Source organism: Sceloporus occidentalis, unplaced genomic scaffold (genome assembly GCF_023333645.1).
Source record: "Sceloporus occidentalis isolate IW3139 unplaced genomic scaffold, rSceOcc1.0.p SCAF_4, whole genome shotgun sequence".
Taxonomy (NCBI): Eukaryota; Metazoa; Chordata; class Lepidosauria; order Squamata; family Phrynosomatidae; genus Sceloporus; species Sceloporus occidentalis.
In genome coordinates, this window is record NW_028316984.1 from 121,433,295 (window position 1) to 121,457,872 (window position 24,578).

General features: G+C 40.9%; 1 protein-coding gene across 1 annotated transcript in view; it reads left to right on the forward strand.

Annotated features, from left to right (window-relative positions):
- The first annotated feature begins 15,163 nt into the window (after positions 1–15,163).
- ANO1 (anoctamin 1) overlaps positions 15,164–24,578 on the forward strand; it is a 169,517-nt gene continuing 160,102 nt past the window's right edge. Inside the window, exon 1 of the mRNA XM_089523489.1 lies at positions 15,164–15,289. Coding sequence (XP_089379615.1) covers positions 15,244–15,289 — 46 coding nt within the window. The 5' untranslated portion in view covers positions 15,164–15,243. The remainder of the gene's footprint in view (positions 15,290–24,578) is intronic.

A 24,578-nucleotide genomic window follows, 5' to 3' on the forward strand; every position in this document is an offset into this window, starting at 1 on the left:
TAGATCACTTCTCTGTCTTTTCTTACAATCTTTATTTCAATGGTTTTACCAAATCTTCTCAGGTCTGGTTACAAAACATTTAAAACTCACTCAGGATCACAACCTCCAAAAACTCAAAAATGCTAAAATGATGAAACAGTGTCCTTTTCCCAAAAAATTCAAAATTCAAAATCCAAACAGTCCCAAACACTCTCAAAAGTGGTTGAATTTCATAAACATCAAAAGTTTAAAAAACAAGAACTGAAAAACTCTTTAAAGTCTGGAAATGCTTTTCTTTGTTAGAAATCCTTCTCAGACTCTTTCAACTTAGCAAGATGTCTCTCTGTAATTTTATTGTTGTTGTTGTTGCTGCTGTTATCAAGTGCAGCTAAAACTTATTCTGCAATGGTAACTTCATCTCCTTTTTCATTAAGATAGCACTCTTGTTATGCTCTGGAACCCTTGTTGACTCTCTAGTGCCTCCAGTGTTCACTTTCAGAGTATTGAAAGAACTCTCTCTTTTTCTCTCTCATGCTTTCTTAAAGCAAACTCTTTGTTCTCTCTGTAGTGCACACAGTGTCTTATCTCTGGCCTTGCCTTGAGGAACTGAAAGTAATTTAATTTTAATTTTTTTTTTTTTTCATCCTCCATGGTAAGAATAAAGGGGGGCAGGAGAAAAAAAAAAAGAAAGCCTTCGCTCTCTAGAAGGAAACTTTTCCTTTTTAAATTGCTCAATGAAAGTTTTCCTAAAAAGCTGTTAGCAATCCTGTCCCATTTATTTCCTCATTGTCTCCTGCTTTTCTCTGGGTGGTTGGCTGTGTGCTCTATATTATATTTCAGGATTTCTCTCTCAGGATTCCTCTCTCAGGCCTCCATGCATACACCCTTCCTCAGCCTGGATTTCCACAATCCAAAGGCTTCTTGTGAGTCTCTTTCCTTTTACAAACATGCTTGGTTCTTTCATGTGTTCTGCATAACTTTGCAAACCCGTCTTTACTCTTTAAATGTGGTTGTTTTGCTGCTTTCACAACCAAATCTCAAGCTTGTCTTTGTTACTTTAGGTTCTGTGTTTTCTAACTCAATCTGTGGAAGTTTGTTGTTTGTACATTGTATGTATTATAGTTTATAGCACTGTGTAACTTTACAGTGCTTTATAAATAAATAATATTTCCTTTAAACTCACACAGATTGGGATTATATTTTTCTTTAACAGGAGTGTTTTTTTTTTCCCACACAAACTGGTATTTCATTAATGTGATTTTTCTTCTTATATGATACACAGTCCATTTGGGTGTTTTTAAATTATTCTAACACCCATCTTTCATTTTTCATTTTAAACACTCCAGGCTTTTAATCTTCTTTTTTTTCTGCCCATGCTCCTGGGTTTATCTTCTGTTTGCTCCTTTTAAAATTTTTAAACACAGTCCTCAGAGCAAACGGACATAAGCTTTTTCAAATTTCATCACAAATTTCTAGTTTCAGGCAAAGTCTATTTCAAAGGTTCTGGGCATCTAGGAGCATTTTAGAACTTATGGGCTATTCAATGGCTTGTATAAACTTTAGTCTCTTCCAATAGGTTGACAAAAGGGGTCTTATTTTCTTTCGGTCTGGTATAGTCTTTATAGTTCTCTGGCTTGAGTTAATGCCATGGTTTTCTCTTCCAGACTTTATAAAACATTTAACAATTGTTGGATATCAAGCCAGGTGGGCATATGGGTGCCCATGATGCCTTCAATTAAAGTGGTCATTCCAGTAGGATCTTCCGACCATGGGAATCTGGTTACTTTCCAGTTTAATAAATCACTACTGGTGAACAGTACATGTTGATAAGTACTTTGAATAGTATAACTTGGAATGCCTTTCTCTGTTATTCCAACTGGAACCATTTGAGTGACTACTCTAAGGGGAAAAAAACTCCTGCTTGTTTTCCTCCTTCCTTTTGTTTGGTTTGCGATTTATTCTATCAGGATAATCCTCTTTCCTTCTAATGGTGGCATAGCATCTTCATTGAAACAGATTAGTAGTTTATCATCTGTTGATGGTAATTGTCTTATAGCCTCCTCCTTGGGTAAGGTTGGGTAGGTTTGTCTGCCAGAGTCCAGTAAAAAGGGGTTGGTTCCTGTCTTTTTACTTTTAGGTTTTTCTGTTTTAACTACCATGAAACATTATCCATGGCAGATTTTCTTTTACAACATTGTACCATTGTGGTAGCATTGTAGTAGCATTGTAGTAGCATTGATCTGGATTGGTACTTTGCTGTAAAGGCTAACACTTTCCTTATAAGTTCTAGGTCCAAGAACACAATAGCTGGCCAGGGGGAATCTAAAGGGAAAAGTGGCCACTCTAACATACAAAAGGTTTTTTTTTTTTTTTTTCAACTTCCCTGCTTTTCGGTGCCTGCCGAAAAGTGTTTTTCTCCAAAGTTTGCTAGCATACAATCCAAAGACGTCTTGCCTTTTTGAACCCTTTTTTTCTTTTTTTTCTTTTTCTTTTTTCCATGGCAGACTACATTTAGTCTGTCTTATTGCAGACTAGGTCTTGGGTGGAGGCACCCACCCTCACTAGCCTGTCTTAACAACTGTTTTCTACTGTTTTCTCTGGGGGAGTCTTTCCTCTTGACTGTCCTTCCCCCCCATTGCGGAAACTAGGGTCTTGGGGCACCCTCACCTAGTCCGACTTCCTATGCAATTGCTCCTGAGGTTTTATATCCCTCCAAATCTATAGTCTAGACTTTCTTTTACTATAACCCAACCGCGGTACAAAATCAACAGACACACAGGGAAAACAGGGATTCACAGCTACTGAAGGAAATGGGGGAGTAGCTGCTTGACTCACAACCCACCAGCCTGGGCCCCCGGTTGCGCAGACGGCAGGCTCACAGGAATCGTGATTAGGCTTATAAAATCACTCACTCAACACACAAAAACCTCCCAACAATATTTCCCTTTTCAATGTGCACTAATACTTGCCTCCTCCAGCGCGCTGGTCTTCCCTTTTTATGCGGTTATTTTGGCCACTTGAAAAGTCGGCACCTCTGGCTGAGACGTCCTCGTAGGACGGCGGGAGAGCTGCCAACGGTCAAGTAGAAGTGGGGCCCCTCTCGTCGTACAGCAGTCACCGTCGTCCGCCGGGGTCGTGCCAGCTGGGTGAGGCTAACACCTTCCTCTGAAACTCTCAGGCAAGGGTGCTCCACTTCCCGGCCAACCGCACCAGAAAATGAAGGGGGAGGGTAGCAAGCCCTCCCAACCTATGCCGGAAGGGTCCTTGGAGCACCCAGCAACAAAGAGAATCCAGAGTCCGACTTTAGCTCAAAATAAGCACATCTTTATTACCCGTACGGGGTGACAGCTGCCTACATGGCAATTCCAAGACTGTCACACCCCATTGCCTTTCTTCAAGCCTTTTATACATTCAAAAATGCATAGTTTTAGCAACATCCTTTCTTCAAGTTACCTTTTAACATTTCTTAATTTCCAGAACCAATTTATTGACTAATTCCTGTCTTCCTGCCTTCCAGGCAAGTTTCCACAGTTCTGGTTAATCTTTCACAATCCCATTGTTCCTCTTTATCCCTAGTTTGCTTTAGCCATGTTGTGCTGTAATCATTCAACTGCCCAACTGTCCTTTTAACCTTTAGGTATTTGTTCCTCTCATTACTTTCCTCGATCTAGACACTATACTTCTATTGATGCAGCCTAGAACTGCATTGGCTTTTTAGCTGTTGCATCACACTGTTGACTCATGTTTAACTTGTGATCTACTAGAACTCCTAGATCCCTTTCACATGTACTGTCAAGCCAGGTGTCCCCCATGCTGTATTTGTAATTTCGTGTTTTTTTCACCCAAAGTGAAATTAATTTTGGTAGTTTTGGCCCGGCTTTCTAATTTATTATGGTAATTTTGAATTTTGATCCTGTCCTCTGGGGTATTAGCTATTCCTCCTAATTTTGTGTCATCTGCAGATTTGACAAGCATGACTTCTATTCCTTCATTCAAGTCATTAATAAAGATGTTGAATAGCACTGGGCCCAGAGCAGAACCTTGTGGTCACTTCCCTCCAAGATGAAGAGGAGCACCCTTTGGGTATGGCCAGTCAGCCAATTACAAATCTACCCATCGTTTGCACTGTCCAGCCCACATTTTACCAGCTTATTCACAAAAATTTCATGAGGGATCTTGTCTAATACAATATTTTCTGAACTTCTCAGCTCCTAATATCCATTAACAAGCTAAAGCGGTAGTACTAATTTGTTCACAGACTCTCCACTGTCATCCTTAGTCAATTCACACAAAAATAGCAGGTGTCTTTGTTAGGACAACTGAAAGTCCCACCTAGTTCACTAACTCCTCTATTCATGTGGCTTTAGGGGCGATAGCAAGGTTGTTCTGAGGCAGCTAGCAACCCAGGCAACTACTGTGGCGACTTTACTCTTTGGATAGAGATATCTAGACCTAAATAACTTTCCAGGCTCACTTATGGTGGAATGATTGGCATTCTACCAAGGAGGGTCCCAATTGCATACGAAAGGCCTCATGACTGGCTTCAATCACTCTACTGTGATATTTGTTAACTATGGGAAACATGTGCACCCATGCTTACAGAGACACATCTTCACAGGTAAATGTTTTCCCCATACCATTGGGAATGTGTATGAAGAAGTATTAAAATAGGTCAAAATCCAGATTGGCTAATCTGACATTCAGTTCTGTCAATCGACCAAGGAATAACTGTTTGGATTCATTAGGGCATCACTTTGGCTGAGAGAAAATACTGGTTGCCTGTATCCTCCCTAGAGACACAGGGGAATATTAACATTAATATTTTCATATCTATTGCACGAGATTGCTGGAAGCATTAAAGTATATCACCATGACATTGCATATAATTATGAAGATTAAAGCTGATATCAAAACTTAAACAATTTATAGAATCATAGAATCAGAGTTGGAAGGGGCCTCATGGGCCACCGAGTCCAAGCTCCTGCTCGATGAAGTATCTTCAGCTAGTGCAACCTCAGCAGGTAGCTGTCAGTTTAACCTGGTGTCTGTTTGAAGTGGTAGCCTTTGGCACAATATATGTTCATACTGAGTCTTGACTAGCATGACACCAAACCTAGTAGACCCTACCCCAAAGCATAGCCTTTACAAGTTGGGTATGGAATGGAAATTGCATCAACATGCATAGTATGTAATAAAAATTTTATTTATATACCGCCCTTCTTAAAATCAGGGCGGTGCACAGCAGAAACACAACAATACAATAATACAATTATACAAAATGATTAAAACAGTACAATAAAAATAATAAAATTCATGCCGGCAGAACAGAGCTGACCAAGGGGGGGGGGGGGGAGAGTATTCAGGGGAAGGTCAGGGGTAAGCCTGCTCGAATAGAAAGGTTTTTAATCCCTTCTTAAATTGGGCTAGGGAGGTGGCTGAGCGGAGCTCAAAGGGCAGCGAGTTCCAGAGGGTGGGGGCTGAGATGGAGAAGGCCCTCCTAGAGGTGGAAATGTATTTCCCCTCTGGAACTCTTAACAGGGCTTTCTATGTATGTCAATCTATGTATTGACATAGATCTAACTTATGTAAGTTAGATCTATGTCAATATTTACCCAGTTTGAAATCAGACAATAGAAATGTGCAAGATTACACACTGCCTAGTTTCAGTGGTCTACAGTGTATACTGTTGAATGTTCAAGCATTTCACATATGGCTCATTTACATGGGTCAAATACAATGGTCTTACCCCCATCCTCATGGTGACCTGTCTTCACAATGCAGGCCCAAATTCCCAGTATGAGTGTGGACTGTCTTCATGACATAAGACTGTTCCATACCAAATCTGCCCTATACCATCATTAAACCAATTTTTAAAAACTTATCTTTTTATCTGGATTTTGCAGGGAAACCCAGAGCACTCAATAGCAACACCAGATGGCTGTCTACACATGCATCACCAGTGCATCAGTTGGTGCCACCAGCGCTGCTGGCATGAGTCACTCCATCTGAGGTTACAATGAGGCACCCAGCTATGTGTCTGATGTTGAGCACCTCATTTCTGACCTCAGAGGGAGTGATACGTAGCAGCACCAGGGAACACAGTAGAGATACGTGTGTAGACAACTGCCTGGTGTCTCCACAAAGTGCAGAAGTAATGGGATTAATCCAGGCCCAGAATATTCTGGGAGCAGCACAGACTATTCTGGATGTTGTAGACAAAACCATAGATTATTACAGCTATCATCCTACTAATCAAAGTGTAAGAAAGGCCAGTAAAATTAGCCCTTCAGATGAAGACTGTGGACATTAAGATGAGACCTTCTCAGAGTTATTGTACCACTACACTGTCCTTTGTATCTCCAGAAATATGCAGGATCACAGTGAGATCAATATGACCATTCAGAAGAAGAAGAAGAAGAAACAAAGAAAGCCATTCAGTTCTAACAGTGCTCATCTTCCCCTGTTATTTCTGATAGAAGTTGTTAATATATTATTTTGTAAAACAAAATATTATCTTTCTTTATTGAAATCAAGATATAAAGCAAAAGTACAGTCATCAATTTTTATGAAATTATTAAATAAATCAGGCTGTCTAAGTGCTGTAGCTCCATCCTATGGAATCCTGGGCTCTGTAGTTTTACAAGGTCTTTAGCCTTCTCTGTCAGAGGGCAGGTGCCTCATAAAACTACAAATCCCAGGATTTGTAAGGTTTCTCTTACCACATGCATGCCATCAGTAGTTTTCATGATACTTGATAAATTTTTGGCCTCTTGTGATATATTTGGCTTCAGCAAGAATGCTGAAGCAGCAGGTGCCAGCATGACATAATGCACACAGTAGTGGTAATAGAGCAATATTTTGACTATGTGTTAGTCTTATTCAGTGGTGTCCAAAACCCTCTGGAAATGTTGAGGCTTGTATTGTGTATAGAAAGCTAGAGAGAAACTATCAGCCCTATAAAAATATGTTGCACCATTATGGCATTATTCCAATCTTGGCCAGTTTACATCTGTGAGGAAAATGTTTGAGTGCTTGGGTACTCCTGATACTGGCTAAAACTGTACCAGACCGATGTACTGCTGGACAACAAACACAGTGGATTCAACTGACTTCTAAGCAGAGGGATCCCAATGAATATCATGACTGAAGTTTTAAATAAGAGACCTCCCTGCTTGACTTCATTGCATGAGACTAGGTTAGTAAATGTTATGTGTAACACATCTCCTAATGCTCTGGCTAGAACTTGAGGGGGTGTTCATAAAGTGCTAATGTGTTTATTAACCATGAGACCGATTGCAAAGTGGCTCAACTATTTCTGAAAATTGAGAAGGTTGAGAGAACAGAGAAACTTTGGCTAGATGAAAGAGTAAGTAATCATACAGTGGAAAGAAACAGGAAGACTTTAAATTTTGGTGAAGTGGGCAGAAATCAGTTTTTTAAAAAAGAAATCAATAGCAATAAATAAATAATCTATTTCTAAGTAGCATTTCACTTTGGAGATATCAACATGAGAACCCTCAAAGCTTTTATCTATAAAGCTTCTTAACAGCATCTCTTAATTATATTTCCCCCAACAGTCCTTAGTGGCACAATGTACGCATGATCTCGGCCCTCTTAACACAGAGGATGTGGTCCTAACCCCACCTCCTTTCTCTCCTGGGCTACCAGCCTGTGGTTTCCAGTAGCTGCCTCTTTTCCTGCAGCCTGCTGGCACAAATCTGTTGCTGACCTTTACAGAGGAATTCTCCACGCACATGTCAGCTGCTGCTATCATTCAGGGGTACTGTTGCTCAAAAGCCCAAGGTCAGTTCCCCTGCAAATTGCTTTGTTTAAGGTAGACTTGGGTGAATTTATTGTATTTATCTGTGGATGTCACTTGCCAAGTTTTATAGATATACAAGAAGGCGCCATCACTGTAAGGGATTCCACAACCCCTATCTTTTTCTGCTGTTGCAGGCAGCCAAGCTAGGATAGGAAGTCTCTGGCATCTGCAGAAGAGCATTACATATTTCAGTTAGAAATTATCAATTCCATACACAGGGAAGAAGAAAGTATGAAGAAAACCAGGCCTGTGCTTAGGGAATGACTTTAAAATAGGTACTAACCAGAAGGCCAAAGCTGAGTAGCTAATAAACAAACATAGCCTGAGGAGACCTGGGTTTGGATCCTCCCTTTGCCAAAAAGGTCTGGGATCCCCTTGTGCAAGTCATTATCTTGCAGTACAATCTATCTTGCTGAGTTGTTGTAAGGGGGTAACAATGCCTGTGTGGGGCAGAGAATTCTGTGATGCAGGAAAAGGCAATTTTATTCCAAACGAACCCCAATTTTGTTTCATTCATATTTTGAACTGGGTTTGGGTACAGATATAGCTGCCTTAAGAAAAATACTGGCCAAGCACCCAATATTGAGATTAAACTCCTTTATTTTAATTGTAAAGACTATGTCCCCCCAGGAACATTTATGTTGAAATGCATGAGAAATGAGGAAAACTGTCCTTTCCTATTTGCTCCTTAAACAGGCTTTTTAAAAAACTGTTTATATTTTTTAAAGCTAGTTGTTCCTGCTTATTGTTTTGATGAAGTGGAATAAATCCATGTAGACCATAGTGAAATCCCTGGAGGGAACACCGGATAAAAATGTGATAATTAAGAATATGCAGTAGACTACTGTGTGCCCTGTGGCAAAATGAAACTGGACTATATCCATCAGTGTGTAAGCAGACGATTGCCCACAGAGTGGATGATTCCTTCTTCTCTTACACTCTGCACCTCTGCATACAATGCACCTCTGCATTCAGTACTGTTCCCAATCCTCCCAAGCTGAGGGGCTGTGCAGAGAACTATAGGGTAGAGGATTAATTTACTCTGCTGGTGGATGCTGTTCTGGCAGTGGACAAGCATCATTGGAGGTTATCCTGTGGTACAAGGGGGCAAAGTGAAGCCACTTGTGGGGCCCAAGGCCTTCGACCTCCCAGGATTCCTCTTTATTTTTTTGGCCAAAAAAGGTGTGAGTGAAACACCTCTTCCAAAAGCCTCTCAGAGTAGTAATTTACCTTGTAAGTAGCCCCCTCCTGCTGCACAGTTTAACATTGAAAAACACTTTTTTTTCAAAACTAGAAAAGGAATTCTGGGTACGTTTCATTTTTGTAGACTACATTTTTGGCAATCCATATGACCCCCTACAGGATCCAGACCCACTGCTCACCCCTGTCCTGTGAATTTTGTAATACTTGAATATTTGCATCTTCTCTCCGATTCAGTACCTATTTTCCTTCCCACAGAACATTCACATGAAAATTATGATTGGATAACATATGAATCCAATACAGCTCAGAACTCTGCTGTCTACAAATGCTGGAGTTTTCACTTTTTAAAGTCTTCAAACTAGATAAATTATCCTTTAAACAAGTAAAAACTGGCAATGTTATTATTATTTATTATTAACCATCCAATTAAAAAGATGGTATGTACAGCGCTGTGTAAATTTACAGCGCTTTATAAATAAAGCACTGTAAATTTACACAGCGCTGTACATACAATCTTTTTAATTGGACAGTTCCCTGCCCTCAGGCTTACAATCTAAAAAGACATGACACAAAAGGAGACGCGAGTGATGGAGGGGAAGGGGATGAGGTCCAGCAGTTCCTCTCTACCTCCAAGGCCTGGACCAAGGCAGGTGGACTGGAGGGAGGGCTTGGCTTCATAATGGATGGTTAATCTTCTTCCAGGGAGGCCTGTTGGAGTTAGCCTGCCTCACTAGTAGGATAATACATATAAAATACATGTAAAATAAAATATAAAATGTTGTTCATGTCTCAACAATATGAGGTGGAAGAAGTCTTATTCAAATAGCTTCACCAAACTAAGCAGAAGGGGGGGGGAGTGAATATCAGGATTGTCAGATGTTACATATTTTAAAGCAGAGACACAGGTATGGAAAGTGTGGCCTTCCAAATGTTGATAGACTTTGACTCTCAGCATCTCTCACCATTGACTATTCTGACCAGGGCTGGTGGGAGTTGCAGCCCAACAACTCTAAACAGCTAAATATTATTCAACAAATCTAAAGGACCAAACATTATTGCAAAGGATAACCATTTTAAACAATTAACATTCTTATTTTGAAGAAGTGGATTTTGTTAAACATGATACATGCCCAGTTTCGATGGCAACATCTAAAAACAAAGCCATAAATCCATGTGTTTTTCATCTGTTGATTTCTCTGAGGCTGCATGGTTGTGAAATTAAGCCATGTTACTCTACTCGGGGGTGGGCTATGTTGCTAATTTGATATATAAGGAATAATGTAACCATATAAGGCATATTTGAGGGGCATCACATCTACATGTAGTACTATAGACTATAGGGCACATTTTACAGCACTGATATTAAAGCCAAAATTGGTGATTGTTAGTGATGCGGGAGCATATGCCTCCCTCACAAAAAATTAAAATAAATGAAAGAATATGTAGGGTGAAATGTCTGAAATTTTCAGAGATCTTCTAAGCTTTCACATCAAGTGTCCTTGAAAGATCGAAAGCCCCATCACTACAGTAATGCTTGTTCATACTAATAAATGATGCAAGGATTCTGCAAGAAGCAAGAAAAGGGTTAAACCCCATTCCCCACGGTCATGATCTTGAGCACATCTCTCCATAAGTTCTTCTTCTGGGAAAGAAAAAAAGAACATGATAACATGGTACGTGTTAAGCATACTTTTAACATCTGTGCTTACAGCATTGATGGGTAAAATGTAGCCCTAGGGCTGTAAGTAGCCCCTTTCAGGCTGTTTTGTGGCCCACAGAGCCATCCAGATTCCCAGTTCACTCCTAATTTTATACAAATTGTGTTCCAATGGAAGCTTCCAAGAGTGGCAGGAATGGATTGCAGCCTCCCCTGCAATGTTTGAGTCTTTTAAAAACATCCTATTTTGCAAAATCAAAAGTTAACTTCTGCCTACTTCCTTTTGGGGGGAAACATTTTTAGCAGTCTGTGCAGCCCTGGAAGGCCTAAGGAATAGAAAACAGGAGTCATCTGTCTCATTAAGCAAAGTAAAACAGACTTTTTAGGCAGCAAATATTGGATGATATGAAGAGGCAGCGAATTACTTGTGTGCTTTGTTATTATTGTACTTTAAAAGAAGAGAAGTGGTTGTGGGACTGTCTGCTAGTTAGAAGTTGGAAGGGAATGAAGCAGTAAAATAAAAGCAGCAAAATATACTAGGCTAGGTGTGGGCTTTACCTCGTCTGCAAACACCTCCATAACTTCAGCAGACAAAGCATCAGGCTGCATCCACACTGCAGAAATAATCCAGTTTGACACCACTTTAACTGCCAAGGCTCGATGCTATGGAATTCTGGGAACTGTAGTTTTGTGAAACATTTAGCCTTCTCTGTCATAAAGCTCTGGTGTCACAAAAAACTACAATTCCCAGAATTTCATAGCATTAAGCTATGGGCTGGCAGATAAAGTGGTGTCCAACTGGATTATTTCTGCAGTGCCAACTACAGCTATGTTTGTTCCCCAATCTCTCTCGCTCTCTCTCTCTCTCTCTCTCTCTCTCTCTGTGTGTGTGTGTACACAAATCTAGTTCCTACTGTTAAACCCAGGTAAACACACTGTATCAATGGGATTTAGCCACGTATTGCTGCACCACTCAATAACTGATTCAATGGCTGCATATTAGTTGGGAGAAACTTAACAAGATTCAGGCTACACCCAAAAGTATATATATTGGGGGGGGGGGGGGGGCGGTGAAGGCCAAACCCCTCCAAATGAGAGTTCTGTCCCTAATGAATTTTTCTTCAGTCTGCATTGAAATCTCTCATATTTGCCTTGAAATCTTATATTTGCAGTATTTGAATTCCTTTTGTGATTTTTTTCTGCCCCTTTTCTTTGGATGCCTAAACTATATTTCTAAGTTCAGTGGAGGTTTTAAGTTACTGCAATGCTAGAAATTTTGGGAGTGAAAGAAAACTGCTTTGGAGGCAGAATTCTTATTTGGGATGCAATGCCTTCATCGCCCCTCATAGGTATATCCCTGCACTCACATGCATGAAGTTACTATTTCTGGATGGAATGGGTTCATTTGGCAACAGAGAAATGCTGAACACTTGCTTAAAAGTGCAATCTTCTTCAGTGCCAAGAATACAAGTGTGTGTGTGTTTTCAATTCACCTGTTGACTTATTCTTTGTCTCTTAGCCAAGGAATCCTCAGAAGATGTTTCAGCAATTCCTTCTTCTGAAATATAACATACAGCACCTGGTATTCATTGGCAGTCTCCCATCCAAGTACTAACCAGGGCAGACTCTGCTTAGCTTCCAAGATCAATTAGGATGTGGTGCCCTTAGGAAGAATCCAAGTACACATCATTTAAGAACTAGATGTGTTATGGATATTAGTTGTGCAACAGAAAATTTAGTACCAGGGGCAGCAATGGAAATTATAAGAAAAGTGGAGGCAGGTGAAAGAAGTCGTCATCCCTAGATTCTTTGGAAGATGCCTTCTGGTGGCCTTTAGAAGGCACAAAATATTTTTGTTTAGTTATCCTTAGTTATTCAAGAATAGGGATAGGTTCTTATACCACAAAAATGAACAGGTTGTTTCAGCACACTTTTTATTCAAAACTAATAATAATAAACAACCAAGTCAGGTCGAGCTTGGATATGTAAACAAAAAATATTTTGTACCTTCTAAAGGCCACCAGAAGGCATCTTCCAAAGCATCCACGAATGACTACGTCTTTCACCAGCCTCCACTTTTCTTATAATTTCCATTTTGGTGGATTAAAGATGCCTTTTAAAAAAAACATTCTAGGGGTAGCAAGTGAGGGCGTAAGCTGGTGAGGCAGGCTTATCTAATCTCTCTATTTTATCTATGCTCCATAAAGGATTTTGGATGCAGTTGCTGTTTACCTTCAGCCAAATCCTCTTACAGTAGGCGCAGCTAGAGCAGAAGCCCATTTTTTCCCAGTTCAAGCTTTATTTCATTGTCTACTGCAGACACATTGCTGCAGCCCAACACTGAAAAATCTCTTTCTCCAGCCCTCCTTCATCATCCTCTCAATACCAATGCTGCTAAAAGAAAGAAAAAAAACTCCAGCTAGACAAAGGAAACATTAAAAAAAGAGCTTGTCAGCTTTTGCTAATATTCCTGTTATATCCCAGTTACTCTATGACATGGGATACTATCAGGATACACCAACACAGAATTTCCAAATAGCCTGATGTAGCTATGAATCCAAAGCACACCAAAGCTCTGCTACCCAGTCATTCAAAGAGCTTCAGTCCTTTCCAATGTCAGTGGACCCACTACCCAAATGACATTACAGTGCAATGGGATTCACAGCAGTGCTGAAACAAATGATGGGTGGCTGCAGAAAGCAAGGGTGGAAGCTACCATTTTAGTTCCCCAGCAAGTGCATTGGTGAAGGATTAAAACACATGGTTCTTGCTATCACCCCCAACCCCTATCAGCAGAGCCACTTGGCTTTCAAAAAGAATTCATTCCCAAAGGCCTCACCTAGCCAAACCTACAAAGAGCTGTCAGCAGCACCTTTCGTCCAGTTGTGGAGGGCTAGCGCTAGGCCTGCATACTGCTGCCACACAGCCAAATTAATGCAGTTTGGCACTGCTTTCACTGTCACTGCTCCCTCCTAATGAATGGTGGGATTTGCAGCTTGTTGTGGCACTAGAGCTCTCTGACCAAGAAGGCGAAATAGCTCACAAACCTACAAATCCCAGGATTCCATCGCACTGAGCCACTGCAGTTAAAGTGGTGTCCAAGTGCATTCATCCTGCTGTGTAGATGCAGCCACAAAGTGCAGGCCAGTGAATTCAAGGTGAAGAAAGCAAGGTGATGAATCAACCACAGGAGAAAGGCAGCAAATGCACTCGAGGAAGTAGACTGAAGCCTAGGAAGGCTCATGCTGCCCATTTCTTTCTTTCAGTGAGTCTCAAAGGGGCTCCAAGGTCTCTCTACGTAGGAGAAAGGTGGTTGTTGTTGTTGTTGTTTTAAATACTCTGCCTTTCTCCCCGAGAAGGGAGTGCAAACTGGAAGAGGCTCTTCTGTACTTGTCAATGGTTGGGTAGAAGAGGGAAATGTCAGCAGGTGTTGTTTGTCAGGAAACCAGGTAACGAGCAACACCTGTTACCTGCTGGCAGTTCCCTCCTTGACCCAGCCATTAAAGGCACAGGAGCTCTGTCCAGTTTTCACTCTGGCAACCCTACCCCCAAAACTGAGGTCCAAGGTGGCCATAGGTCTTAACCATGGGCCAGGAAAGAAAGGGCTGAGGGAAGAAATGAGCATAGCTAATATACCTGCGTGTGTGTGTATGAACAATGGCCACCTTGGACCCCAGTTTTGGGGGTAGGGTATAAGTATATATGTATGTGTGTGTATGCACAGACAGACAGGTACTTCATTCTTCTTCAGGGGCTTAGCAACCCTTCCCCGCCTCTCCTCAGTGAGAGAGTCCGGGCTTCCCAGGTTGGTAGGAGCCCAGCTCGCCTCTGTTGATTTCCTCCCGAGTTGTTGCCCAGGTCTGCAGGGGCTGGGGGGGGGGGCAGCCAGCCTCTCCCCGCAGAGAAACAAGCCCGCCTTCGCCCGGGAAAGGAGGGAGGCAAGGAAAGGCCCAGAGGGAGCCCCGGAGGAGCCCTGGCGAGGGCGTCCAGCCAGGGCCCCCTCTCCTCCTCCTCCTCCTCAGCTGGGAGAAGAAGCCCAGAAGCCCCTCCAAGGAAGAGGGCTTGAAGCCAAGCCAGCGCCTCGTTCGTCCCGCCTTGTCTTGGGGCGGCGGCGGCGGCGGGTGCCCAGAGTGGCCGGCGCTAGTTGGGAGCTCCCTCAGCAGCCCAGGTCCTCCCTCGCTCGCTCGCTTTCTCCTGGGAGTCGTCTCTTGGCCAGGGAGGGAGTCCCTCCAGTTCCCCCGAGCAGCATCACTTTCCATGCTCTGCTGCGCCCGGCAAAGGAAGGAGGCAAGCCCTTCTGGCGCGCCAGCGGAGACCGGGGCTGCCTCTCTCCCTCTCCTTGCTCCCGCCTGCCTCCCCCTTGGAGAGCTCCCTGAAGCAGGGAAGGGGGCTGGTCCTCCTCAGAAGCTCTGGAAGGAGCATGCCTGCGCCCTGACAGACAGACAGAGCGAGCGAGCTCTGGGGGGCTGCAGCTGGAACTCCTGGCCAGAGGGGCTTTCTATCTCCCAGCATTCCTGCCCCCGCTGGGGTTCTGTTTTGTGCTTTTCCTCTTCACCTCAGCTCTCCAGGCTTGGCTTAAGACATGGACCAGGATGGCATTGATCTCCACAGAATCTCCCGCCAGCCATGTAAGTGGGGGATCATAATAATAATAATAATAATAATAATAATACATTGTATTTTTACCCCGCCTCTCCCACTGGATCGAGGCGGCTCACAGTCGTTGTTGTAACGGGAGGAAGGGGGAGGAAGATACACCAAGAGTTTGAGGAACTTGGGATGGCGTGGTTGTGGTTGTTGTGTGCCTTCAAGTCCTTGCCAGCTCATGATGGAGAGCCATCGGAGGCAACTTTTGCTGGCAACTTTCCTCACAGGGTTTTTGTTTTTTGGTTTTTTGCCATTGCCAGAGGTTGAGAGAGTGTGACTTACCCAAGGGCACTCTGGGGGTTTACATGAGCTGGGATTCGAACCCTGGACTCCACAGAGTTGTGGTCCAGTGCTCAAAGCACTACACCATGCTGCCTCTTGGGATGGCATTAGGAAACCAAAAAGACATTCCTATCCATTTGTGGCTCTTTCAGGGACAAAGGTGTTTAAAAACTCTTTCAGGGGCACAGGCTGTCAAAAACTTGTCCCATCAGACAGCAAGGATCTCTGTCATAAAAGGAATGCCACTGTTTAAAAACAAAAGAAAAGAAAAAGAATGGAGATGATTAAAGATTATCATAGCAGTGTCACTGAGATTAAATAGCTAGCTTGGCTTTTCCTTTCAGGAAGCTCCTCTTTCTCCCTTTGGCCTCTGGTTGTGTGTCCCCAAACTGCAAAAGAAAGTGTGTGTTTCAGAAGGTGCATGCAAATACACAGAACATTGACACTGCATTCTGCCTGCCGCATGCAGTTGGGGATGTGCACCATGCAAACTGCAAACAGAAATCTGGTGTTGCCCCAGTATTTCCTCTTCTAATTAGCTGAGAGTTAGAGTTGTCCTCCAACTTTATTTGCAACTGTATTCCCTGAAATAGCAAACTGAGCAGACAACGTGGTCCAGGCTCCATTATGGATTCCATAGCTCTGCGTATGAACTAAAGAGTATAGGGACTTCTTCAACTGAATGAAAACTATATTTTAGAAGCATGAAGCCAATTCTTGCCCATGAAGATGTTTAAAGAGAAAAGTTTGGAAACGATCTCTAGGCTCTTCTTAGAAGTAACTCATTGGCACTTCTGACGCATTTATGTTTGTAACAGGCCTTTTGGTGCAAATTTACAAGTACACATGGCTGGGCAACAGATGGCATCAGTGGTCTCCATCGTATGGTTCCATGTTCTTTCTCCATTTTGAAGGTGTTGCTGAAACGTGCTGAAACACATGACTATCCCTCTGAACTGTATACAAAGGAAGTAAATTTAGAATGGCACAGTTTATAAATTCCAAGCTTGGTAATCAGAATGCCAAATCTGACTGTTTGCTTCTAAGAATAGTAAGGGGAGTCCTTTGCTTTACTCCCATCTTCCAAATTCCCATGAAGTACCAGCACCAAAGCTGCTTATTAAAACAGCCATATATTGAACTGGAGTAGAGCCCAGTTCTAAAAGTAACATTGTATGCTCATCAAATCTCTTGCCAGCCAGAGTGTCTCAGGCCAGGGCAGTGAGATGAGGGACACTTAGGAAAATTAGCCTGACATGAATCAGCTGTACTTTGGTCCAAAAGATTGCTTCTTTGCAAGATGCTGAGTGTTCTCTAGTAACTCACTGTGAGCAGTATGTATGAAGAGGCACCAGTTAGTTTCATATCAAAGTTTAATGTGAGGGACAGCTTTTAATTAATTTTTTAAAATCAGGCTAAACAGAGGAAGCTGATTCTTAGAGGGCATTAATCAATTTGAGAGATCAATGTATAAATGTACCCAATGACACCCAATGACTCATGAGGCATGTTGGAAGTTATTTGTCACTAGTTCTACATGAGAGACTGAGAAATCGCTGCATAACTCAAAACAAATTAGGAACAGGCGTTTATCTGTTAACTTTATGATGACTTTTGGCATTACTTTATAAAAGCATGTGCTCATATCAACATACAGCTGCAAATATGATTTTAATTTATTTTAATATTTTCTTCTCTTGGTCAGATATCTTTCTGCATCCATATCCACTGATCTGAGGATCTACATATAATCGGATGGATCCTAAATGTGCCATGCATATCCCTCACACTAATTTCATATGCAATAGGGTCTAATATAATAATAATAATAATAATAATAATAATAATTTATTTTATATTCCACCTTTTCCCAGGAGAATCAAGGCGGATTGCAACAAAAGTAATCTACAAAAAGTCTACAGATTTTCATTCTTTCAAGAAGTGATAGATTGCCAAAGTCAGAACCACACATGATGCTAGTGAATCTGAACTACAGTGGACCCACTGTGGATGCCAAAATTCATAGATGCTCAAGTTCCATTATGTACAATACCATAGTAAAATAGTGTCCCTTATATAAAATGGCAAAATCAAGGTTTGTTTTTTGGTATTTGTGTGTGTGTGTGTTTGCATATTTTCAAACCATGGTTGGTTGCAGGGTCCATGGATATGGAGGGCTGACTGTATGCTACCATGACAGGTTAGATATTTTATATAACTAATAAAATATGGGCATTTTAAAGGGACTAGTTATGATCATTAATAGAATTAACCGAATGTTAGATTGCTGTCGGTCAAGACTATTATTAAACAACAAAAAGAAGAACATTCTTTTTCGCAGTTAGCTTCATACCAAAGGTGCTACTGGATATTTTTATGCTAAAACAGATAACTGTGCTGTCTCGTAGAATACATCAGAAGGCACATTATGCAGAGTTCATTATGGGCAATATTCTCAGAAAGTGCTATAGAAAATGATGGATCATTCACTAATGTATTTGGAAGATACCAGAAAGAAAGAAAGAAAGAAAGAAAGAAAGAAAGAAAGAAAGACATGCTCTGGCCAAAACTGGAAGATCAGAAGAATAGGCTTTTATACGTTTTATTAAGAACTCCATATATTTCCACCATAATTCAAATGTTGGATGTTCTTCTGACTTGTTTTCATAATTCATCCATTAACTGAGTAAGCAAAATCAATGTGAGTAGGATAATTTTGCTAGTCCAAAATTAGAAAATGTGATTCTGTAGACAAACATTGTAACAAACAAATGCCTCTTAGACCATTTTTCTTCCTGTGCAGGAGACTAAAAAAAATAACAATATGATTTTGTAGTCAGATTCTGCTTACTTTTAATTATGGAGTGACCTCAGTACTAGGCATGGTGAATCTGGAGTACAACTTCTCTTGTACCAAACTAGCTGGCTGGGGGTGATAGATATGCGGAATCCATTGAGATCTAGAGCAATGCTTCTCAAGCTATTTAATGTGACAGATAAGCAATCTATCCTCACTATGCAAGGGGCTGGTATCATATTTGTACGGCATTATTATGATGATTGCCTAATTTTCTGGAGATTCACCAAGGAGCAGACTGCTAGCTGATGGTTCACTAGTCTGGCACCAGTCTGTGGACCTCCAGCTGATCAAGAGAGTCACAGCTTCCCCAGCTCTGCTGAGTACTGTCAGCTATCCAGAGCTACGTTCTGAAATATACAAACTGCCTTCCACTATTTAGCAGGTCCCATGTTAGGCCACTATCTAGCTAGTGATGTAATCCAGTTCCTTTTTCTTTACTCCAGTAGTGGGATGAGAGAAGTTGCATTTGGTGGATTTTTTCCAACCTATTCTGATTTCGCAAGAGGACTAGGCACCCACCACTAGCATTCGTTGTTGGAATATGGTCACCCTGATCTGAATCACTGGCAGTCTTTTGTGAATTCATAGTTTTGCTAAAGGGCAGAGTAAATATGATGACTGCTCTTGTCATAATCCATCAAATCCATAGGCATGCTATTTTCTGAAGCAAACATTACTGCATTACTGACTAGCTCATGTTGATTTCCTTTCTGTTTTTTAATCAGCTGGAGCACAACCATGAAGTACCAGTTGGGGGCAGACCAGAGCCAAGGTTGAAATGTGTAGTACTGTATGAATAGCATGCTTTTCAGAGGTGGTTGCCCCAAAGTAGAAATACAAGGTTTTCTTTTCTTCTCTTTTTTTAAGATATCAGAATGATTGCTAGTTGGAGGTTGAATTGTGTGTTCCTTAGATCACTCACTACTGTACTTTCACAGGCACAAAAAGAGAAAAGCTGGCCAATCTTCAACAGTATTCCTTAAGGGTGTTAATAGACTAAGCAGGAACACCATTCTTTTGATAGATGAAGAAGGTATGTGTGGAAGTAGACTGTCTCTATATATTGAACTTCCATGGATGCTGGGATGTAGCATAAGAGTAATGGTCAGGGTTGGCATATACTACAGTGCTCACATGTGCAACATTATATGTTCCCCATAGCAACCATTCACTTATAGTGGAGAAGGTAAAGGCATGTGCTTAGGACACAGTTGTGAGTTTAACTCACTGCCTTCCATGCGTCTACATAGCCATTCAGAATCAAGGTTATGATCTTGTTGGCTGGCATAACTATACTGGTATAGGTGGCATAGGTGGCAACACAGTGTTGGGGGGGGGGGGGAATGACCATGGGTACTGTAGTATGGAGAATAGGATTTTATAGAAAGCATAGGAAGTTATCCCTGTCAGGAAAGAGAACTTCCCTGAAGCCTTCCAAGCTGCTCAGCATCTCTTTTCCTTCTTTCCCCTGATGCTGTTCCGCACCATAAAGTGCCTTATGCTGGTATAATGGTACATTAAGCCAAAATCACCAAGAGGATTCTGGCAAAAGTCCACGCCTAAGTGTAGAACTCCTCAGTAGCCTGGTTCTCAGTGTAAAGGTAAATCATCATCTGGGCTAAACTTACTTTAGACTGTAGCTGGAAGTTCATATAATGGAATGATACTCCTTTTTTAAAAAAATACACATATATCCTGATCATTTAAAACTAGATGTCAGGAAAAGAGTTGAGTTTTTCTGTGTGTATATCGAGGTGGGTAGTCACAGTGAGTCCAGGAAGACCTTTATCTCATTTCCCTCCCTCAAGTCTCTGTGAGGCACACCCACCACTTTCTGAGGAAGTACGAAGTAATCAAAATTTTGTGATTCTGAGACCTGTGGTCCAACAAGTAATGTTTCCAAGCAAACAGATTACCAGGCCCTCCTGTTCCTTTATATCATGCAGTACCCCTTCATGTGGTTAATATATGATGAGGACTACAGTTTCAATATGGAAATTGGGTACTATTACATAACACAATAGATCTGGTTCTTAGTGCAGAACATATGTAGCTCAGAAATGAGATGTCTCTGTTATGTTAGTATAAAATGATGGTATATAATGGTACATAATGGTAAAGCTGAATTTAAGGTTTTGCAGTCCTTGAAGTCCTTCATTTCCCTTCACTTTTCTTTTTAATAGGTCTTTTCATGGATAAGAAATTATCTCATTCTGATTTAGAACAACTTCATAGCTTTATCTTCTTTATTCCATTTCTGTACTTGGTAGTACAGTAGCTATTTCCATCACAAATTAAAGTGACAAAATATCTCATGCTAATAGTGACAAGAGACTGATAACCACTTTGATTTAATTAGGCCTTCGCTGCCATCCCTAAACCTGACAGTCATCATGTTATTAACTTTATATATTAATTTGAAACAATAAATTATTCTTTTACAGAGACTGATACATGTTCAACATAATGCAACATGCACTTCTGAGGAAGAAGTACTGGCAGTGTATTCCTTTCAGGAGTTGTTCATAACAAGGCAGAGTTAATTGCCAACAGGACTGGAAAACAAACAAACCTTTGATTGTCAAAGGACATAGGAATTGTGTGTGAAATTTGTGTATGGGTAGGTCAAAATAAATAGAGAGGTACAGAAAGGTGAGGAATTAGGGGGAAATTACCATGCAAAGTTCAGAAAGACTTTCAAAAGCTCTGACCCTATATACAATATTGGCATCAACTTGCCAATAAAATAATTGATAGATGGCAGAATTCACATCCAGGAAGATGGGGAAACATGTTTTCTTGTTTTTAAACTGCATCTCTGGAACTAGGACATTTTAAAAAAAAGTCATTGGAGACATAATGTTACTAAAAAAAATAAGATTCATTCACTCATATCCAATTTTATTAAACAGAAAAAAAATTTTAGTAAACAAAACTGGGAATAGGGATAGGGCTAAAGTTTATCACAGTCTTTTTAACAGGTGTCATCAAGAAATACATTCTGATTAGTGCTGTTCTGAAATGGCAAGCTTCCTTTCATGAATATTTTATCCCTCCTCCTTGATATACTTTCCCAGCCCTTTGCAAAAAAAATGATTTAAAGTGTTTGCTTGGTTTCCAAGGCATTGTTGATGAGTTGGATCAGAATGTGGATGGATCTTGCAACCAAAGATATACAGTTGTCATTAAAGAAATACTATGGGATAGATGGTTACCATAGTTTGGATACATATCTAGATGCAGATGCCATCCACCTGCAGTATATTACTTCTTGTGGGATAATTTACATGAACATCTCCATCATATTCTTTTCCAACTAGTCATATCTATGTATACATAACTAGAGACAGACAGGTAAAGGGCAAAGGGGAAGCACTGGTGAGCAATGGAGCATTATGACAAGATAAAGAAACATTAGTTTGGATGCCTGCCCTATTAGCAAACATTCCCTCTCCTGACCACCCTATTTAGAGGGAAGGCTGTATTAGACCTGAACAATTGCATCACATCAGCAACTTGTGTGATACAGTTTTCTTTGTCAGTGCTACTCAAAGTTTTGTGTAATGGCTTGTATCAGTCCATGGTGAGTTTTCAGAAAGAAAGAAAAGTTATAATGCCAGTACCTGGCACTGTGATGGAGGAGAGATGCCACTCTGTTATCAGATATGGTGGTATGTGATCCCTGATTGCCTAGGACACTGTTATTAAATAAGAACTTTCAGGTTAAGGGAGAGGTGAAAGTAAGAGTGTGAAGAAGGAGATTAGCATGGGGTATGGAGATGGGAGTAAGTGAGCCTGGGAACAGTGCCGATAAAGTATACCAAAACCTGAAAGATGAGAATTTCTGTATACCTACCCCTTGTAGGCAACCATTTTTATGTTGAAATTATACTATGTGAAAATTTGATGATGAATTTGAAAGGAACAACAACAGCCCTTTTTCTAACATCAATGTATTAAATATATTTCACATACTCATTTTACAGTCACGTGTGTGCACAAGCATGCACATGCTGATATACTTGTATTTTTAAAATATATATATATTAGGATGCTGTTTGAAAGCTGTGGAGGAGCTGTGTAATATCAGTGATGACCATCTTGAGAGCTTTCCTTTCCGTAAGACACAAACAAACAATTTAATATAGCATCCCTAATTTTGATTCTCTCATGGGAATCTTAATTAATAATTTAATAATTTGTTTTATTTATATACCGCTGTTCCAAAGATCATAGCGGTGAACAGCAAGTAAGCTAATTAGCAAGTAAGCTTGGTGAGTAAGTGTCCCATGCACAGATGTGGGGAGCAGTTGCCAGTTATCTGGGAAATGGAAACACTGGCTTTCCAAATTAAAAAAAAAAACCCTCAAAAATATCCATCCAGGTCCCAGAGAAAAAAAGTTGAATTTTTAGTTGTGCAGTACCTTGATGAGAGCCAACCAAAATGCTACAAAAGCATCTGTGTTCTCCAGAACATTTCCTTAGACTGGAGCTGCATATTGAAGGAGAGCTGTGATGCAGTATAGAGATTGTGAGGATATGTGTGGCACATGGGTGGTTGGTACTCAAAAGTCACTCTCTCCTGAATATAGCACAAGATGCTGTACCACTTTGGACTGTACTTTTAAGAATGCTGTCCTGCATTACAGGCCTCTGAGAAATTGTTGGTGCCTGCTCTGCTTGGGAAAGACAGCCATTAGGGTGTCTGTCTTAGTACTGATGATAAACATGGATCTTTTAGCTAGCACTCCAACAAATGGCTTGTCTCCTATATTTTAATTACATGAAGTGTGTCTTGAGTACTATGCAAATGCTGTTGTAAGCATTAGCAATAATGAAAGATGAAAGACGACCACAGTTGCATGTTACTTGTTTTTGTCCAATAGTGAAACTTGAGAACCACAAAAAGTGGTTCATTGATGAATAGGCTTTGATTCAAAGAAAAACATGCATTATTTCCCATTGACTTCCCCCTCAAACAGAAATTAAGCATTATAACTAGAAGAGATATACAAAAATTATTTTCTTTTCTCTGATTACTGATTACATTAGGTTGGAATCAGACAGATAGAATACTTATATTGCATTGGATCCAGACTAAACATACAATAATTCATTTTTTCCCATTTTTACTTGATTGTATGTAGAACAATTTACAGCAATTTATAACGATTAATAATAAAAATAAAATCCTTTACAATGCAGTGCTTCCCCACCTTTGGTCTGCCAGATGTTTTGGACTTCAGCTCACATAATTCTTACTGTTGGCCAAGTTGGCTGGGACTTCTGGGATCTGAAGTCTGAAACAAATTGAAGGCCAAAGTTTGGGAACCACTGTATATGTTTCCTTAAGTAAGAGCTGAAACAGACTGCCCCAAAGGTCCAGCTTTAAGCTGCCCCTTTCAAAGGTGGATTGGGGCTGTGGCAACCACACGCCGTGGCCCCAATCTGTCTTGAAGCCGGATTTTCCCACACATTGCAGCCAGAAGCCGGCTTTAAGAAATTCCAGTGGCATGTGGCATATAAATGCCATGCTACCGGAGCACCTGGAAGCCAACCCATGTTTGAGCAGCAAGGGGACTGAAGACACTTTCCAGGTGTCTTGGGGGCATGCGTGATCTGTATGCCACAAACCAGCTGGAGGCCAGCTTTTTATGTGGTCTGTTCCAGCCCTAAGTCTCATTAGGTTCATTATGGTCTGATCAAAGAAAACTGAGTGTTGGATTGCAGCCTGACTAAGGTTACATCCACACTGCAGAAATTAAGCAGTTTGACACCACTTTAACTGTTGTTACACCATCCTGTGAAAACCTGGGATTTTTAGTTTGGTGAGCCACCAGAGTTCTCTGACAGACCAAACTACAAATCCCAGAATTCCAAGACAATTGAAGTGGTGTCAAACTGCTTTATTTCTGCAGTGTGGTCTTAGTTACAATTAGTTTCTATTGTAATAAATGTGAAAAGCAATTAAGTTCCACCAAATTCAATGGAATTTGCACACAGGTTAATATGGCTTCTATTAACTTTGCTGTAAGCATCCTGCCTAGCTTTTCTCCACATACTTATTTTTTTATCTGACCTTTCTCCCAATATGAGGCTGATTTTGATCCCTGGATCAGTCAAGAGTG